This window comes from Radiomyces spectabilis, assembly GCF_025331425.1.
Source record: "Radiomyces spectabilis strain NRRL 2753 chromosome Unknown BYT42scaffold_10, whole genome shotgun sequence".
NCBI lineage: Eukaryota > Fungi > Mucoromycota > Mucoromycetes > Mucorales > Radiomycetaceae > Radiomyces > Radiomyces spectabilis.
The window spans coordinates 609,526-629,520 of record NW_026251935.1 but is presented as its reverse complement, the minus strand read 5'-3'; the positions used below and the strand labels follow the sequence as shown (position 1 = coordinate 629,520).

The 19,995-nt window shown below is 43.9% G+C and overlaps 6 protein-coding genes across 6 annotated transcripts; 2 read left to right on the top strand and 4 right to left on the bottom strand.

Moving 5' to 3' along the window:
* Positions 1-51: 51 nt before the first annotated feature.
* Positions 52-4,570, bottom strand: BYT42DRAFT_578520 (uncharacterized protein). The gene is made up of 17 exons (XM_051569290.1): positions 4,389-4,570; positions 4,248-4,310; positions 3,694-4,192; positions 3,561-3,633; positions 3,364-3,500; positions 3,159-3,301; positions 2,711-3,053; positions 2,363-2,651; positions 2,127-2,283; positions 1,991-2,057; positions 1,847-1,933; positions 1,520-1,784; positions 1,335-1,450; positions 1,033-1,271; positions 504-956; positions 318-435; positions 52-259 (listed from the first exon to the last, which is right to left on the bottom strand). The coding sequence occupies exons 1-17, from the start codon at positions 4,485-4,487 to the stop codon at positions 120-122; spliced, it is 3,288 nt and encodes a 1,095-aa protein (XP_051421037.1). The 5' UTR covers positions 4,488-4,570; the 3' UTR covers positions 52-119.
* A 1,445-nt stretch (positions 4,571-6,015) lies between these two features.
* On the top strand, positions 6,016-8,154 carry BYT42DRAFT_51351 (protein serine/threonine kinase). Its single transcript, XM_051565182.1, has 14 exons — positions 6,016-6,101; positions 6,162-6,183; positions 6,255-6,346; positions 6,413-6,477; positions 6,544-6,661; positions 6,731-6,793; positions 6,860-6,892; positions 6,953-7,027; positions 7,089-7,185; positions 7,246-7,312; positions 7,395-7,455; positions 7,539-7,619; positions 7,684-7,738; positions 7,813-8,154. The coding sequence occupies exons 1-14, from the start codon at positions 6,087-6,089 to the stop codon at positions 7,881-7,883; spliced, it is 915 nt and encodes a 304-aa protein (XP_051421036.1). The 5' UTR covers positions 6,016-6,086; the 3' UTR covers positions 7,884-8,154.
* A 214-nt stretch (positions 8,155-8,368) lies between these two features.
* Positions 8,369-9,471, bottom strand: BYT42DRAFT_500323 (FAD dependent oxidoreductase; the record flags this gene model as incomplete). The annotated part of the gene is made up of 2 exons (XM_051564697.1): positions 8,369-9,200; positions 9,278-9,471. 2 exons carry the CDS (start codon positions 9,469-9,471, stop codon positions 8,369-8,371), a joined length of 1,026 nt encoding a protein of 341 aa, XP_051421035.1.
* A 3,096-nt stretch (positions 9,472-12,567) lies between these two features.
* Positions 12,568-13,566, bottom strand: BYT42DRAFT_500969 (uncharacterized protein; the record flags this gene model as incomplete). Its single annotated transcript, XM_051564743.1, has 3 exons — positions 12,568-12,860; positions 12,925-13,274; positions 13,331-13,566. 3 exons carry the CDS (start codon positions 13,564-13,566, stop codon positions 12,568-12,570), a joined length of 879 nt encoding a protein of 292 aa, XP_051421034.1.
* A 1,220-nt stretch (positions 13,567-14,786) lies between these two features.
* Positions 14,787-15,158, top strand: BYT42DRAFT_578505 (uncharacterized protein). Its single transcript, XM_051569289.1, has one exon. The coding sequence runs from the start codon at positions 14,884-14,886 to the stop codon at positions 15,055-15,057; it is 174 nt and encodes a 57-aa protein (XP_051421033.1). The 5' UTR covers positions 14,787-14,883; the 3' UTR covers positions 15,058-15,158.
* Positions 15,159-18,389: 3,231 nt separating this feature from the next.
* BYT42DRAFT_646874 (uncharacterized protein) lies at positions 18,390-19,597 on the bottom strand (the record flags this gene model as incomplete). Its single annotated transcript, XM_051572693.1, has 5 exons — positions 18,390-18,807; positions 18,910-18,953; positions 19,019-19,198; positions 19,284-19,396; positions 19,497-19,597. The coding sequence occupies 5 exons, from the start codon at positions 19,595-19,597 to the stop codon at positions 18,679-18,681; spliced, it is 567 nt and encodes a 188-aa protein (XP_051421032.1). The 3' UTR covers positions 18,390-18,678.
* Between the last annotated feature and the right edge of the window lie 398 nt (positions 19,598-19,995).

The following is a 19,995-nucleotide window of genomic DNA, read 5'->3' as shown; positions in this document are numbered from 1 at the left end:
TGGCCAGACAGCCCGTGCCAACATTGGTATAATCATAACCTCAGATATAATGACGCGTAGAATGACTAGTATCGCACAGCGATGTATGTATTAAGATATGATACAAAATTGCAAAGAATTTAGAATTGACATTGACAGGAACAATCGCTCACGGGACAAATGGAATGCTTTTGAAACCATTCGGACATATGCATCGCATGACCACCATGACGACATGTTTGACACCATGTGAACCACAGATCAAATCCGGATGCGTCCGCTGTGTAACCAGATCAGTTTCCACAATTTTTCAAGATGAGTTCATCGTTGTTACTTACTGTGATGAATGTCGTTGTTCGCCATCATTTGTCGAGACGAATCGCTCGGTGTCCCCATATGTTGTAAGCACAGAGCACATCTCGGCAAAGGCTTACGGCAGCTTGGACAAACGGTGGACTATAAGTAGCCGGATGGAGTTAGAGTTTCCAGTGATAAAGCGTCGATCATCTGCTCATCATGTTTACCTTTTGCTTTCCTGCCATGCGTCCTCCAGCTGACGATATATTTGTTTGCACATTCATTCGTTTGCCATCCCGGTTGCGAACATTCTGAATTAACAGACTGTGACCGACCGATTGAGCGCAGTGAGTGCAACGTACGTACACTTGCGGTGGAGCAATTTCGCTCGCGTTCATACGCTTTCCGCGCTGAATATCGAATTTTGCACGAGAATGCCACAGCTGCCAGCGATCCAACAAGGATCGATAGTCTTCAACCCAGTCTTCGACACGTTTATCTTTGAAGCGACGTGGCACCACAAAACTCATCACCATACTCGCTGTTTGTACATCCCCATATCGATTCAAAGCTTGATCAAATAGATCAACACCACGGGTGGTGAGACCGGTCACAACCACACCTTCCATATCGCCTTGCTGTATGAGCTCGTCCAGCGTCACATTCAAAAATCTAGTCATCTAAACGTTTATAATGAGACGCGCACACAATTGAGTCCAGATGTTTCTTTTTGTCCACTGGTGAATGCTCCGTTACCTGTTCATCATCTAGAACGCGCAAGGCGACTGCCATACGTTCTCTCAATGGCAGCTCGGGTTCGTTGAGAACGCAGTACCAGTCATTCGATGCAATGTAAGCAAAAATGGCGCGTAAATACGGATGATCTACCATATCATTGCTGAGTGATTCACACAGTTGACGCCACGTCGTATTTTCTTGACTGTTTTTGATCTGGTATCCAGCCAGCACAGCAGACATCCATTTTCGCTGTCGATCTAATGACATCAGGTCAGCCATCCGTCAATTGGCCATTGTGCCCGAGTTGCGGAAAAATTTACCATCTTCCCCTTGACCGTCTCCACGCACGCTACTGAGAGCTTGTATAGCACGTTCCGGTAGACCATGGAATAAAGCCCAGCCTGCTGCTTTGTCGTATTCTCCATTGGATTCCAATCTATCGATCGTTCCATCAGTTCCGAGTCGGTGCCGAGACATGTCACAATTCTCAAAATAAACGAGCTACCTAATCAGTTGCGTCTCCAGCTCCGTAGCATTAAATCGCAGGCCGCATGCAGCCAAAGCTAATTGCCTTTGAGCCATTTTGGCGGTTTGTACCATTGCTAAACCGGTATCGGCTTTCCCAGCGACTTCGGCAATGGGCGACGGTGGTTTTTGGTTATCCTTGGACATATATTTTTGGGTTCCCTTTTGTCCCATATTTTGTCTTGCCGATCCCGAGCCACCAAGCTTGGGCGTACTTCCAGGGGATGATCGACGACCCTGAGACACTGCAATAAAGATGTATCGGTTCAGTCCAATTGTTCGCGCCATGCAAGATGTCATACTTTACCTGGCCCCATCCAAATGCCATAGACACCTTGAAAACTGTAGTCGATATTTCCGATTTGCGCACTTCCTTTGGACATTGCATCAGCCCCTGCGTAGAAGATCGTCAATAGAAATGATTCAGACCAATGATTTGCAGCTAACTTACGCTCCATCCAAGACCAGAGTTCGCGCAGCTTGCGATCTTTTTTCACAATTTCTATATTTTTTGTACACTGGATAAAAGGGGGAAAATAAATGGTCAACTATCGCAAGACAAACTCCACCTTCCTCTGGATACTTACATCCATGGAATATCCATCAATGACACGCTTGCGCATCAAGACGGAAATATCACTGGCCAATTCTTTAGCAACAGAACCATTGAACATGGTTCTTATTCGGTCCACGCTCATACGCGGCTTTTGGCTTTTGTCAAGATCCCCATCGGTCGAATTAGCACTAAAAATTCAATATAGTCAATTCAATGCGACTGACATAAGTAGCCATCAATGCATAACTAGGTTTGCAGGATACTAACATCTGTTCTTCCAAGTGAACTTGGTCAAATGCTACTTCCAAGGATTCCTGTCCTGCAGTTTCCTCTTGAACAACATTTTTTGAATCATACATCAGCAAGTGATTGTCGGCCGTCATTGCCATGCCGCCGCATGCTTGCCATGATATTTTGCAAGCGTCTTGCAGAGTCACCGCTTCAAATTGACCGTCTTTGTGCATGGTTAAGAAACGTTGGACCGACTCGGAAACGCGATCCGACATGGAATTGGGTATAAAAGCAAACGAAGTAAGAGGTTTGCTGCTCATGGGTGCTAGACAATTATTGACTTTAGACAAATAGTGGTTTATATACCCATTGTCGGCAGCTTACTTTTCCTGTTCTTCCAAAGCACGGGTATACTGAGATCATCTTCGGTAATGTTGGCTAAGCGTGCCAGACCGGTGGAGGAGGCTGTTCGTTCGAGTCGCCCCGTACGTGACGACGGCCGATCCTGCAAATTGTGTGCATAAATAGGATTATTGGCTGGACTGGATCGCTGGTCTGAAATCGACGGCATCACCATTCGTGAGGAAGTGATGGTTTCCTGGATATCCCAGAGATTGAGATCATAGCCGTCGCGGGACAAGGAAGCAAGGATACCGGCTCGGGTGGGTGAAAACGCGATGCGAGAAATACTATTTTTACTCGAGCTGTCAGCATTCAAAGTGAGGATGTAATCACAAAGCATAGGTTAAGGATAAGATCATGTTCGCAAAAAAAAGAGGAAATGATCCCATTGACAAACCGCACAAGTCGAACAAAACATGTAAAAGGATATAGATTCTGTCGGTTTGCGGGTATCCCACAATCGAATCACCGATTCGTCCGCAAAAGAGGCCACTCGATATGGGTTGAAAGGGTCCACGGTAATGCCGTAGACGGCCTTGGTGGAGAATTGCAAGGGGCTCGCCCCGGAATCCACTGCTCATTGTTAGGATTACCCATCCCATAGACATCCGTCCAAATATTCATTGAGCTTTTACCTCGGATATCGTACACTCGCAGGTACTTGTTCGCCATGCCTGCTATCAACAATGGAGATCCGCCATGAACAGACCATGCACAGGAAGCAATGGCTTCCGAGGATCCAAATTGATACAAAGGTTTCTGCTCTCGGTAACTGATCCCAAACCAGTCAATTGGCAAAAAGTTATGTATGACGAATATTGATCTCACTTACGGAGGCGCATTCGACGGCCCGCCGGTTTGCTGAGCGACAAAGTTATTTGGCAAAAACTCATGTTTCGGTCGGGCTATTTGCAAAACTGAATCAGCCGATGCCTTTACTTCGTTGCACAGGTACAAGACGTTACCGGGGATACTGCTCGCTATGGGATGCTGTTGGTCGTTTGCATAAATATTCCATCCTACACCGATTGGCGATGATCTTGGTGCATCCTGGGACGTTGGTTTCTTATGATGTGTCGTGGTGGGTGTCTGAGATCCAGAGGGCGTGTTGCAATAGCTATCGATGGCTTGGGAAATATCCCACACAAGTAAGCATGGATCGTTGCGCACTTTTTCCAAGCCCGTGGCGAGTAGATGAGGATGCGATTTTGAGAACGATACAACGTTGCATTGACGCGATAATTTCACGCCCAGCACAGGATACTGCTGCGTTCCGCTATTATGCATTTTCTGAGGACGGGCAGGCACGTTGACATTATTTCGAAGTGCGGTCGAATTATCGTTGTAAGGGTAGCTCGATTCAGGTAAAGCGTAATCGCCCATTCGTACAAGGAGCGTCTTGCCGGTAGTCAAACCAACTGCAATGAGGTCCTGGCAATACGGATCGGGAGACCAGTCGACGCACTATGCAACTCTGTGTATCAGCACTCGTCAGTTACACTTTGAATAAAAAACATACCATCATTAGCGTAATATTGGGTATGCTGGAGAGAAACTGGGCCCTGGCAGGCGTTCCTTCATTCTAAAGGTGCGGTTGGAACAAAGATTAGAAAATGTTCATATTTGTTTCCTTTGGCAAAGAGACTATGCAGTTGCTTACTTCAGGAATCCATTCGTACAGTTTCAATTCCGCTCCACTGACAAGGAATTGGCTGCGATCGGCATGCGGGGACCATACAATGGATCGAGACGCGGCCATGGCGGTTGAAGTGCTGCAAGTCGCTTGCACATTGTTCAATTTCCCGCAAGTCGACAAAAGCGGTGTTTAACAGAACAGTCACATAGCCCTTTCCTTAATTTCCTTATTAGGATGGTGTCTCATGGCTTCCCAAAACATCAAATTCGCTGGGCAGACTCAGGTACAAGAGCGCGGTAAACTTTGTCCATTTTTCTGTGTTATATTTTGCAAGCGTATCAGCCACGCCATACACAAAAGATACTGAAAACACGAAAGGAAAAGTAGTGCAAGAGACTCAGATTCGTGCCTCGGATATTTGCCATGCAACTGTGTGGAATTCGCTTTCCTCGACACAAAAAACAGATTCGCCACAAAGTCACTTGGAGAAAATTAGTATTTTATCCATTATTAACATCGATTACTGCTGTTCTCAAACTGGCGATCAACGATCGGAGATCGATGTTCATTTCTGAATCCGCAGTCATTGGCTGTCCCTGAGGAACGGTTTTGCTTCTTCAGCTTTGATCACACGTCACTGTGGAAATGTATATATTGTCTTTACAAGTAGATCTAAACAACTGAGCCAAATGAAAAAAGATGAGATAAAATTGTTCCAATGTAATGGCAAAATTTTCAATAAAAAACACTTTCTATTAATGTCTCGCATGCCCTTTGTATCTCCATGGCAAAGAATCAATGCGAAATACCTCGCTTGATCCCCTCGCATAATGGTCACTGTAATCAATCCACCACCGACGTTTGCTTTATTGCTGCGTCCTACTCGCCTGGAAATGCTTGCGTATGCGCATTCGGCATAATGGGTCGCGCACGCTCAGCCGGATACATCGCAAGCCGCAAACGTTGCGACCACTAGACCAGCGGTCCCAAAAAACTCTCCAACTTGTGATCGACGCGAGAACTGCGCATGAAGAAATTCTACCAGGCACCAATGGGTATTTTCTTCCGTTCTTGTTATGTCGGCAGAATTGTGCCAAACCATGTTGGAGAATGCATGATCTTGAAGAGATGGGGCCGCAAACCGCATGATTGCACTGTTTCGGCGTACAGAGGCAAGTTCAGTCGCATGAAAGGGCATAGGCACCGAGGCACTACTGTCCAGCTCGGCCAAGCGACGGATGTTCCGGAAAAACGACCAGTTCATGGTCGTCGACGAAATTAACACGACAAAAAATACGTCCATAGCGTTTGCATCATAATAAATACTATATCCTTAAGACGGTAAATTCTTGCGCATCAAAGGTCGACGTCCACTGGCGAAACTGCTCTGCCCAGCGTCATTGTTGAATTATACGGCACGAGAATCGTGATGCAAACGATGGGAGTCAGCATGCTTCAACGAGGTAATATCTGCGGTCTTGATTGAAGGACGGTTATTGCCAGAATACTGGCGGGCCAAGCAAAACATGAGCTGTAAACTGTCACCACATGCTGAAAATACGCTTGGACGGAGACGGCCATCGAGTGTAACCGTAGGCCGAAAAGGCCAATATGGACAAAGTAAGTTCTTTTTAGAACTCCGCTGTCCGTAGAACGCCTTTGATGAACGCTTTCTGACCCGGTTGGTTTAGAATTCCCTAATTTTTTTCCTGCCTGCAACCGATGGACAAATATCAAGTATGTATACATGAACTCTCTAGATCCTTCTATTGGACAACTACTTATACTTGTCTTTAGAAAATTGAAAAGCTGGGTGAAGGTACATTGACCCATTGTCTATATAACTTTTGACCAGATAGTTTGGCCCTAACCTGTATATGTAACGTTTAGGCACCTACGGCATCGTGTACAAAGCTCAGAATCGCGAGACAAATGAAGTTGTAGCATTGAAACGTATTCGATTGGACAATGAAGAAGAAGGAGTATGTTTCGTCTGTTGCCGCTTGTATTGATCGATAAAATAGCTTAATGTTCTTTGTTTGCTTTAGGTACCTTGTACGGCGATCCGAGAAATTTCGCTCTTGAAAGAGTTAAAACACATCAACATCGTTAGGTATGCAAATGGATTTTAGGACACCAACACAAAACGAGTCTTTTACATTGCAATGGTCCTTTGTAGATTATACGATGTATTGCATACCGAGAAAAAACTCACCCTCGTGTTTGAGTACTTGGATTCGGATTTGAAAAAGTTCCTGGATTCTTATGGTGGAGACATTGATGTTGTCACCATTAAGGTAAAAAATTAGACAAAACAGACGACGATAGGATACCCTTGATGCTTATACGATTGTGCACGCCTTTAGCAATTGATGTACCAGTTACTGAAAGGCATTGCCTTTTGTCACGCACACAGAGTCTTACACAGGGTTAGTTGATAACACACACACACAATCTATTGCCAGTTGGGACTCATTGTGTTTTCACGACACTAGGATTTAAAACCACAGAATCTGTTGATTAATAAGGTATCTATCAAAGAGAATGACATGGGATAATCGCGAATGCTCACTCTTTTTCGTTTTTAGAAAGGTGAACTGAAATTAGCTGATTTCGGTTTGGCGCGAGCGTTTGGTATACCAGTACGAAGTTATTCACATGAGGTATGGCTTGATCGAGATATGATTTTGTAATCTGCTTTGATAACTTAAAAAGGTAATGTAGGTTGTAACATTATGGTATCGTGCCCCTGACGTATTAATGGGATCCAGACAATACTCGACATCCATCGACTTGTGGTCGGCCGGTTGTATTTTTGCTGGTAAGTGCCTATTTGGTCATTTAAAATGGTGTGTTCAACTTACTTATTGCTTTATTTCAGAAATGGCATCTGGACGCCCGTTATTCCCTGGCAGCTCTATTGCAGATCAGCTTCAACGCATTTTCAAATATCCTTTTTTTTGACTTCTTTTTACGCTCGATTTTCAGATGCTCCTCATTTAAAAATTAATGTCCTTAACCACATTGCACAGTATTAGGTACACCAACAGAAGAGACATGGCCAAAAGTATCGCAACTTCCCGAGTACAAGGTAGATGCTCATTGAAGGCTTACTCTACAGCCTCGACGTAATATGAAATGGGGATGGGATCTAATCGTGGATCTGGCTATTAGCGAGATTTCGAGATCTTTGCTCGAATATCTCTTGAATCTTTACTCCCCAAACTTGATGCGCTCGGCATAGACTTATTAAAAGTAAGTATATTTCATGCCCCAACCAAACCATCTTCCGAAAAGCTGACGATTCATGAAAAATCAGCGACTCCTTGAATATCCTCCGGAAAAACGCATCACGGCAAATGACGCTCTCCAACGTAAGGATCTATCACGAAAACAGAAGTGTTTATTTCGAGGGACTGTTACTGAATCGATGGTTATTCTTTTACAGATCCATATTTCGATGAGTTGAGAAAGAAGGAACAAAATGCGGAGATTAATAGCGTGCATGATGCCAAATAGCCCTGCACAAAATAGGGTGCCACATTATGATCATATTACATCGGGATAGCATTGTGAATGGAAATAAGGAACTTTTTCTTTTTTCAACGGCGAAACTGGTAGCAATTACAGTAGGGATTGGTTGTTGTGTAGGATTACAAAATGCCCAAGGGCGAGAAGAGAAGAATTTACCTGCAAGTGGCTGGTCATTCTTTCAGAGCTCTATTAGAAGGGTGGGTGAATGAGTCTTGTATATTGATTTCTATGGTAATAATGCCCATTGCAAGTTTAATCGCGGATTAATTGATGGACATATTCAGCAATGGCGAGAGATGAGGTGAGACCGGGACTCTCGATACCGATGAGTGTGTAGAAATTGGGGTGACCTTGGTCCCGTTCTTCTTTAATCACGAAATCTCTGAAGGGTTCACCTGGGCCAGCCAGTTTGGGACTAAACAGGGTGACGGGTAAGATGCCTTAATAGATCAATGCGACATGCTGCAAACTTACCGAATGCCAGCGTAATCGGGTTGCAGTTTGTCGCGACGAATTGAGGGAAGGAAGGTGCTGATAGCCTCAACGAACTGTTGCTTTTTGTCCGCATCATCTGGCACGGTGTAGTCATAGGGATCATCAACCCATTGCACATCCGGGCCAAATTTAATTCGGCCAGCCATATCCAGAGTCAAATGCGTGCCTAGTCCTGCCAGATGTTTCTCAGGACAAGGATAGATAAGGTGACGAATGTCGCAAGGAGAACTGTAGGCATAATAATGACCGCGAGCGTAATTCAACTTGTATCGATTAGGCATCAACAAGTTGCTCACTTTATCTGCGTGCAAACCACCTGAGTTGAAGATACGGCGACACAGCACGGTGGTTGGACTGTCGGTGTGGGGAGGCGTAGCGAGTTCGACAAGGTAGCCACCACCCTCCGAAGGACAGATGGAACGAATCATGGTATGGAGACCGACATCCCCTCCATTCTCGGTGATTCGTTGCTGTAAGTAGTCCATAAAAGCGTGTGAGTCGATAATTCCCGTGGATGGCGATACAAGGACGGATTGAGCACGAATATTGGGTTCCTCTTTGGCGGCTTGATCTTTGGAAAGGAAATATGTCTCGACACCCAAGTTGGCAGCTTTTTGATGCATAGTTTCCAGATACGCATGCTGTTCCTCGGACTGAGCCACCACCCACTTGCCCACCTTGCGGTATGGCATGGACTTCTCGGACAGTAACTGGTACAACATGCCCTTGCCGCGAATGCACAGCGCCGTTTTCAAACTATCTTTGGGATAATAAATACCAGCGTGAATTACTTCACTGTTCCGGGAACTAAGCGATAATGAAGCAACCGGAGTGCATTAGCATTCGGCTGGAAAGTCCAAAATAGAAAGAACATGAAGACTCACCTTGTTTCCTCTCCAATGCGCTTATTCTTGTCAATGACGATGGTCGTTTCTGATGGTCGTGTGGCGGTCAGTTTTTCGCCAATGGCCAAGCCAACCACGCCAGCGCCTACGACCAAATTGTCGATTTCAAGATCAGGTGTTTTGGACGTCGCAAAGCATCGTCGGCTGGCAAGAACGGCATTTCTTGCAAGCATGGGTGTACCGAATCGAAGCATCCTGCTTGAGGAAAGTAAAAGAGCCAGCAGCAGTTTCCTTCATTATGAGCGGACTTTTTACTGTGGCATCACTAAAGTGCAGGCGGATTCAAATCATTCGTAGCACAAACCCTGTCGATTCCATTTCACTTTATGGACCCATCCTTTTGCATAAAATATGTCGATGTGATATTTTTTACATGTAATCCAGAATTACGCTCATCAAGTAGGTCATCGGTATGCCTGAAGAGTTATCTCGAACTGAAAAAGTTGGTCCGTATGTCGTTTCGCCCTGAGGTGCCAATGCATTTGCTGTTGCCGGAGCAACTCCCCACCATCAGAGCGCTTTGATACGCTGCAGAGATGGCCCCATGAATGGGCCATGCTATAAGTGAACCCTCAAGGTATATACAGATTCCTGTGATATTGTATATCGCTAGCATAGGTACAACTTTGATCGCACTACGTATTTTTAGTCAAACAGCTGCACTGAACACGATTGACACAGGGTTGAAAACGACGAAGCAACGAAGATAAAATTCGGTAACTTTAACCCACGTGTTACTTGGTACGATATGTGTAGTCTGAAAAGACAAAGAAAGAATAACTGGTCCCTATTACAACTTTGCTTTTTTCTATTATCTTACAATTAAAAAGCAACCTACAATGAGGCTAGCGACGAAGTAACGGGCGAACGAATAAAAACAAAGCTTTATTTGCAATTGATGGTCAATTTACAAGAGGCAAATAATACAAATAGACTAAAACTACAATAAGCTAGAGCAGCGCATAGAAAGGGACTTGAACCAATGGTATTTCCAGGCAACCAGAGAAGAAACCATGGCAAAGATGAGAGATAGACAACGGCGGAGGATGATGGATGACAAGCGAAATGACAAGCGAAAAAAAGAAAATAGACAACTTACCCTTCGACAGCAACCGGTTCCAATTTGTCTGTCTACAGAAAGGTCAGGCCCCGCCTCCTTCTCGTCACCTCATCTCATTCCACACCATCTCATTTCCCTAGCATTTCCAATTTTCCATTTTTCCTCGGTCTTTTTATTTTTTATTTTTTACTGCAGTTTCCTGTCTTTTTATCGTGTCCACCTTTTTCCCGCCTGGCCAATTTTTTTTTTTTTTTTTGCAGTACCTTTTTCCTTAACTCACATGAGTAATCCTTCTTAGGCCTACTTGGATGAAGAAATCACAGGCCTTACAAGGCAGCGTAACAACTGTATAATAAAGAAAGCCGATAAAGATGATGCTGAAGTGCTTTATGATACATCGGAGAAATGAGTTATCTCTCTTAGAAAGCTGTACCAAACCAGTTATTTTTATTGGAAGTACATACATGAAAATAATATCGAACGCTCGAAAACTACTGTTAACGTGATAAACTTACCTCGAGTTGCTCCAGGCTCATAAATGCTGCCGACGACTGTCCCTGATCACTACACATAAACCGCGTGAAATGGCTGTATTACAAAATATTGCCTCGCCTCATCATCATAAAGCCAAAAACCCTTCTTCACAATTGCAAGCGAATGGACAGCCCCTTGTAATAGCCAATTGAAAAGCTATAAGAGCATCATCGACCCGAATCTACATACTCCCACCAGATATCGCTTACCTCAGTATATTACAGACCTCAAAGACTCGTTCTCGTTATCAAGACAGAATATTTGATCGTTCTGTGCCAAAATCAACTTGCCGTTATTCCTTGGTCGATATTAGGAAGATCAAGTATCTTAATATGACATGATGTAATTAGCTGTGAATAAAAAAGACGTGTACTGTATTTAGAGCAAAATAGCCGAGATTGCTTACATCTACGAATGCAATATTGATTTCATCGTTCATAAAATTCCAATTAAGGGTTTGGACCCCTTTATTTCATACATTTCCATTGGTTCCGAATCTCTTATTGACATGTCGACAACGATTATCCCTTTATTTTCCACATTTGGCTACCGTCGTTCTTTGGTCTGGGTCCTCGAGTTAGGGCCTTGATGTTTGGGATTTCCAATCATTTACCTTGCCAGATCTTGATAGCGTTCTCAGCGCTTGCCTCAATCTGTATAAATTTATTATTTGCTGCATGGCATCGGTGTTTCTATTGTTTCCCTCGTTTTTGTAAGCGACCACAGAGGCGAATCATTGTCAGAAACAATGACCTAACTGAATTATGCGATCCGATCCCAAAGTTGGCATAGATAGCCAAAAAGGGCATGCCCAGCAAAATCAATTTTTTCTAACGAGCCCCCATCTCGATGAAAAAGACGCGGAAAATGGGGAATCCACCATTTTTTACGGGCAAGGGAAACGACGGTGTGGAAAAGTAAAGTGTCAGATTTGCGGAGGCCTCGCAAATGTATTAGCCGAGACGCACGTAAAATAAAGTTTGGATTGATGGGCGAACATTCCAAGAAAAGGTTCGGCAATTTCCTGTCATGCTGCGGACGACATCCGACACAAACATCGATTCTCGAATTTGCTAGGATACATCAGAAAGCATTTCTACGATGACATAAAAGTTTGGTTTCATTAATTCCATTTGTTTCCATACGATCAAATCTTTTATTGACATCATGGGACAACGTCCATCGCTCTGTTTACCATGGATCGGCCAAATTTAATTATAACTTTTTTGATCTGGTTCTCGGTTCAATAGGTATTATGCATCAAAAAGGCACAACCTGAAAATACTACTTTTTATAACAATCTCTCCTCTTCGATGGAAATTGATGCAGAAAATTGGGAATTCATAATTACTGAGGCTAAGGTAAACGACGATGTGAAAAATAAAATGACAGATTCCGGAAAGCCATGGAAATGAATTGGCGAAATCCATATGCAAATTAACGCTTGGTTCCGATAAGAAAAAAAAAATGACGTGTTCTGCGGGTGGCGCCACCTTGGATAGGGTGCATAAAAAACGTAAGAGTGATTTCATAGATGCTGTTCTGTTGAACTGTGTGCTCGGTCGATGGGGTTGATACATGCTTCAATCGGCCATACCCAGACAAACCAACTAAGTTGTTGCTAGCTTGCGATAAAGTATACATTGAAAAATAGTGGTTGACACTTGGTAGCGACCTACTGGTCAATACGTAGTGACGGCATACGCAAGGAATCTTGACGGTTGTCCACAAAATCTTGCCAATTGCTTGGAGTTGAACGATATCGGTTAGCAATCGCGGCGCGGTTGCTGGACACGACACAGAGACGCCAAAACACATCATTAATTGCGAGTAACAAGTGGACGTTACGAAGATTAAAAAACGCGGGCAATCCCTCTAACGACCGCGGAAAGCTGATTCGCGCAATCTCGAACATGACGTTCACTCCAGATGGGAGAAGTTGGGATAGGTAGAAGGTGATGATGAAGCCTGGTAAAAAGGAAAGGAAAAAAAGAATGAGTATCAAGCAAAGCTTGTATAGTACGCAACATACCGTGAATTTGGAAACCAATGGCGGAATCCAATTGGTGTACATCGATGGTGTCCTTACTGAACACTGCGAGACGGATGAAATCCACTGAAATGTCATGCGGGCTTCTTCCTTCAGCTTTGGCTTCTCCATACCCGCGGGATCGCACAAAGAGTCTCTGCTGTTTCTCCACAATTACTGCATCTGGCCGCGACTGGCCACCTTCGGCTGGAATTGTGTCAACCCATTGCAAGTGCACTTTTCGGGAAGGATCGGCAAGGAGGCATGATAGCATGGGATCATAAAATGTGCTCCATAAAGCCATTTCCTTGATACAGTTTTTGGCGGCAGGTGTGTCAGGCAGCTTTTGGATCCTACAAGCGCGCAAAAAGTGGTTAGTTTAGTTATTGAGGGAAGGATCATTATTTACATGTTGGCTAAACCTCTCAAAAGGCGGCATTGACCGTAGGGTAATGGTGCGCTAATAATCATGATCTGAAGGATGACTTCGTCGGCCGTGGTTTCGTTCATGCTCAGCGCAGTGATTAGCTTTGAGACCTCCAAATATACAGCGTCTGGCAAACCGATGTTGTAATCTACAGCGTCCGTCCGCAATGTATGTGTCAAATTATCCAGGAGTTCTTTCCCAAAGATTGACATTGCCATCGTGCTTTGTTGGTCCTGGTTCAAAACGAGAATGTGGGCAAGTGCTGCAATCTCGTTGCAGTAATCCTCCGGTGGCAGTGTTGAATGATGGCTTATTAGGCCTTGTGCAACATTACGGTATCTTTCAAATAGCTGGGTGATATTGTGGCCTTGAAAAAACCATGACCCGTTATTCTCGTTATTGACAAGCAGTAATGCGCAGTCAGCATGGGTTGCTTGCATGTCTGGTTCCACTGCTGGTAAGTCGTCTTTGGGCAGAAGACTGCTATTGCTGCCTACGTCTGCGCGTTCTTCTGAGGAAGACGTTGGCAGGCCCTCCTTGGGTTTGACGTTGTTATTGCCACCAGCAGCTGCGCGTTCTTGAAGTGCCGCCATGCGCTGCTCGTTCACAGTGTCAATCAAATGGTCGGAACCCTGAGCAAGCTTGTTCAAACGAATGACCTCTTTGCGTTGCATCCAGTAACGAACATAGGGTACGCTTTTCGTCCAAAGCTTGTAGTCAGCCAATGCCTTTTCACTCAGATATTTTCTGCAAATTGACTCGTATCGCTGTTCTGCAGCTCGTTGGTCAAGAGGTTCAAATTGCTCAATATAGGTCTTGAAGCTGATGGAGGTTCCTCGATCAATGCACCACTGTGCATCGAATGCAATGGCTGCGGCCTGTCGTTTGCTTGATCTGTTATTTTCGGGTTGTGTGCGTTTTGGTGGCATCAAAGTGTAAGAATGAATAGAGACGAAAAAGAAAGCGCGCTCTTAATTTTCAAGCGCAAGTCATCAGAAATGGTATTGCACTGCATCTTCTTTTCAAAGACAGCTTACCCGGCGTCAGAAAAAAGCGACTGAAGTAAGGAGCTTGGATGGACGACAAAGAGTCACAGGACGAGCCGTACGCCGTGAGAATAATAAAGAAACTGGTCAATGTCAAATCACTTTTTACTTCCGTGGACGTACTTACGAGTGTATTGAAATCATCAATTTGCATTGTGATGCCAATGAATCGGGGAAATGAAATTCTGTCAAGATTGATTTATTTATTTACAGTGCGTTGGTATGACTATACAATACTGGTGGTTTGCTAGACTGGCTTGTGGTTGCATACCAGTAACTGTTCAGCTTGTACTGCTACCGTCTGAGAGTCGTACCGACCACAAACCTTGCTGGTTCGGTATTCGCTAATCCAAATTACTAATGGCTACGACAAGGACTGTTCAAAATCACTATTGAACAACACATTCTAGGATTAGATCTTGTACATTATTCCGTACCTTGATCGGAGGGCGCATGTCTCACATTACAGAATTTAATCTGCGTAACTGAATGCCACTATCGCCGGACCCTCTCGCTTGCACTGATTCTCGCAAGCTTTTCTCCTCCTTCCGTGGCGGGACTTTCGGGAGTGTTTGTACACCTACTGGCGGGGGCCTATCGAAAGGTACATTAGTATACGTTGGGAAGACAGATCATGGGAAATTTGCAACTAACGATTGTTGACTCGGAAGGGTAACCGAGCAACGACTGTCGGCCGCGGCATCTGTCTGGGGATATAGTAAGGCACGTTTTCCTGATAAAAAAAGCCGCAGTTGAAAGCGTGTAAACTAAGGATGAAACCAAACTAAGTTACAGCATACCTTTTCTCGCACTCTCTTTTTACTTACTTATGGTGAATGCGAGTAATGGAATCTATATACTTTTGAAGGTTTCCATGGAGGAAAATTGGGTGGCGTTTCTCACAGTTCGTCATATGACGGTTATATGCTGGCTTGTTTCCTGTTTTTAATATATAAGCAAAACAAGAATACTGTATTTCAATTGTTAATGACTAGTTACCAGCTCTCTTGCCGCTCTGCAGGAAGACGCAACAAACAGAAACCACTCATGCCAAAACAGGTGTTAATAGGCGAAATTGAAAATCAAGGTTGGGATCCGTCCAATGCAAAGTATGTAGGAGCGCCAGATTATGTGCGCCTCTTATCAGTAAGGTACACTACCGTGCTATCCTCAGGCAACCTTCAAAGAAGACTAGTTTTTTGGGATCATCGATAAGAAATTCTTGCGATGGATTATAGAGGCGTTTTACCCGGTAAGAGGCGAAACCTGATCTCTGGCTAGTATCGGTGGGAACTGGCGTCCTGAAGCGGAGCCTTCAACAGTGCTCATTGTGCTGTAAAGATCGAGGCACTGTATGATTGAGGTATAAAGAGAACAAGAGATGCGGTATAAAAAAGAAATCGGACGTCCTACTATGCCTGATGGCATGTCAGTCATGCAATACAATGAATTATTTTTCTGTCATGATTCACTATGTGACCAAGTGAGTCAAGCTGGATCATGACCAGATCATTAATGAAATATTAAACATGTCATTGCTGTAACTTTATTCGTGCATCCTCATGGCTTTAATGCATGCACTTGAGATCAAACTCTTAAGCCCAAGTAATCTATCTTAGGCCTGCCTGCATTAAGAATCATAGGCCTGGCAAGTCAGCGAAAGAACTGGGTAATAAAGAAGGCCGATAAAGATGGTACAGAAACGCTTTATGATACATTGCAGAAATGGATTATCCCTTTTAGAAAGCTGTACCAAACCAGTTATTTTTTATTTCGGAAAGTACATACATGAAGATAGTGTCAAACGCTCGAAAACTATTGTTAACTTGATAACTTTACCTCCAGTTTGCTCCGGGCTCATCAATACTGCCTACGACTGTCCGTGATTACTACATTCAAACCGCGTGAAATGGCTGCATTACAGAAATGTTGCCTCGCCTCATCGTCATAAAGCCAAAAATCCTTCTTCGCAATCGCATGCGAATGGACTGCCCCTTGTAATAGCCAATCGAAAAGCTGTAAGAGCGTCATCGATCCGAGTCTACATACTCTCACCAAACTTTTTTCAACGCTTATCAAATATTACAACCCCTAAGGGCTCGTTTTCGTTATCAAGACAGAATGTTTGGTTGTGCCAGAACAATTACTTGTCATGAGTCCCTGGTCGATTTTGGGAAGATCAAGTAGTATTGATATGACACAATGCAGTCAGCTGCAATGAATAAAACAGAGCTGTATTTTCTAGCGCAAAATAGCCAAGGTTGCTTACATTCTACAAATACCATATTCCTTTCATGGGTTGCTCCTTTCATGGCTTGGGAAAAAAAAGATTCACATGAGATTCAGTTTCATTAATTCCATTCATTTCTATTGGATCCGGGTTCATTATTGACATCATGTCGACAACGTCCACTCCTCTGTTTACAACGAATGGGCCAAATTTGGCTACCGTCGTTTCTCTTTTTTTTTTATTTTTATCTGGGTACTCAGTTCCATGGATGTTACCAAAAAAAGGCACAACCAGCAAAATCAATCTTACAGCGAGCTCCGATCTCGATGAAAAAAGACGCGGAAAGTGGGGAACCCACCATTAGTTTGGGCAAGGGAAACGATGGCGCGTTAAAAGTAAAGTGTCAAGATTTAAAGAAGCCTTGGAAATGGAGTAACCGGGTCCATGTCTAAAATAAACTTTGCAATGATGGGCGGACATCCAAAAAAAGGAGTCGGCAATTCCTGTCTTGCTGCGGACGCCAGCCGACACGATTGAAAATATTCTGGATTTGCTATTTATACTACAGTAGGCTTTTATATGGCAACATACACAGAAAATCACCCATCATATCTTTTATGTTGACAGGCACTGGTTCATAGGAAGAGCGAATTAAAACTGCTGGCAAAAATGAGGGAAGTGCCATACGCTGGAAATATTATTCTCACGTCATTTATGCAGAGTGTCCACAAGTGGCGCCACCGATGGTTCCCCCAACCTTTTTTTTCGTCTTATCTGAGCCAACTTTATTTGCCAAAGGATTTGGACAATTCATTTCCAAGGCTTCTTTAAATCTTGACGCTTTACTTTTAACGCGCCATCGTTTCCCTTGCCCAAACTAATGGTGGGTTCCCCACTTTCCGCGTCTTTTTTCATCGAGATCGGAGCTCGCTGTAAGATTGATTTTGCTGGTTGTGCCTTTTTTTGGTAACATCCATGGAACTGAGTACCCAGATAAAAATAAAAAAAAAAGAGAAACGACGGTAGCCAAATTTGGCCCATTCGTTGTAAACAGAGGAGTGGACGTTGTCGACATGATGTCAATAATGAACCCGGATCCAATAGAAATGAATGGAATTAATGAAACTGAATCTCATGTGAATCTTTTTTTTCCCAAGCCATGAAAGGAGCAACCCATGAAAGGAATATGGTATTTGTAGAATGTAAGCAACCTTGGCTATTTTGCGCTAGAAAATACAGCTCTGTTTTATTCATTGCAGCTAAGTGCATCATTGTCACATTAATACTAGTTTTTCCACAGCATCATTGGAATGGCCTCAGAAAGCATGAGTATGGATGGATTGCACCAACACCGGTATCGCAGGCGGACCATGGGATATATATATATTTTTTTTAAAAAAAGAGAGAGAACTGACATTAATATAAAACTGTCCTTGCCAATCGGACGACTAAGGCAGAGAAACCCGAATACGTGCCCGTGTAAGTGGCAGATACCAGTAACAGTGCCCGTTCATCTCCTGCCAGACCGAGGGCCTGACCATCGCCGACTACTAGAGGCAGTGCTTCTCTGTTTCAGCAGAACCCAAATACGTGCCCATGATAGTGGCAGATACCGGTAACAGTGCCCGTTCATCTCCTGCCAGACCGAGGGCCTGACCATCGCTGACTACTAGAGGCAGTGCTCTACTATAGCCCGTCGTCCTAACCAATACTGTACTACTCAACATCTTACCTTCGGCACAACGAAATATTGAAGGAAGGAAAGGAAAGAAGGGTCGGAACCGCCCCCCGCCCCCCAAAAAAAAGGAATTTATAGCTGCCATTCTCCTATTTTGATTGGTTAACTCTCAAATTATGCTGCTGTGACTGGAGCAAAAGGGGTGTGTTTGGCTGCGAGATGAATGTTTCTGCACTCAGACGTAAACAAGATGAAAAGACAATGAAATGAAACGGGGTAAACGAATTTCCTAATACGCGTAAAACAATAAGGTTCTTTGATACGAGAAATAATCTTTAGCAACAAGGACGAACAACTATAGATATTATTCACTACTTCAATCAACTGGCCCATACGCAGCGATGGGCGTACGCGAGGTGTCTTCATAGTCATCCACAAAATCTTGCCAGTTGCTTGGGATAGGACGATATTGCTGGACAAAAACGGCATAACGCATCATTAATTGCTAGTAACAAGTGGACGTTCGTTACGAAGATTAAAAAATATGGGCAATCCCTCTAGCGATCACGGAATAACCGGTGCGCGCAATCTCGAACATGACATTTACTCCAGACGGGAGAAGTTGGGATAGGTAGAACGTGATAATGAAGCCTGGTAAAAAAGGAAAGGAAAAAAAGAATGAGTAATAAGCAAACCTTGCACAGTGGGCAACATACCGTGAATCTGGAAATCGAAAGCCGAATCCAATTGGTGCACATCAACAGTGTCCTTGTTGGACACTGTGAGGCGGAAGAATTTCACAGAAATATCATGGGAGCTTCTTCCTTCAGCTTTCGTCTCACCATATCCAGGGGATCGCACAAAGAGTCTCTGCTGTTTCTCCACGATGATTGCATCTGGTCGCGTTATCTTTTACATTCTGTATGCCACTTCAATAAATTCCATGTTGTTTTAATACATCTAATACAAAATTTTGTCCACCTTCAACTGGAATTGTGTCGACCCCTTGGAGGTGCACTTTCCGGGAAGGATCGGCAAGGAGGCATGAAAGCATGGAGTCATAAAATGTGCTCCATAGAGCCATTTCCTTGATACTATTTTTGACGGGAGGTGTGGCAGGCAGCTTTTGGATCATGCAAGAGCGTAAAATAGTCATAGTTACTGTTCGTGTTTGAATGAAGGACCATTACTTACATGTTAGCCACGCCTCCCAAGAAACAGCATTGTCCATAGGGCAATGATGCGCTAATATTCACGACCTTGATAATTACGCCGTCGGCTGTGATCTTGTTCATGCTCAGCGCAGTGATCAGTTGTTGACACCTCCAGATACACAGGGTCCGACAAGCCAATGTCGTAAATCCACGGCGCCAAAGCGCAATGCAACTGTCAAATTGTCCAGAGGCTCTTCGCCAAACTTTATTTAGTAAAATGCCAAAATTAAAAAATAAAAAAAATGTCATTCCACTTAAAGATGAAGATTAACTGTGCCATCGTGCTTTGCTGCTCCTGGTCCAAAACGAGCATGCGGGCAAGTGCTGCAATCTCGTTGCAGTAATCCTCCAGTGGTAGTATTGAATGATGGCTTATTAGGCATTGGTGCAACATTACGGTATCTTTCAAACAGTTGGGTAATGTTGTGACCTTGAAAATACCATGATCCATTATATCGTGATTGACAAGCAGTAATGCG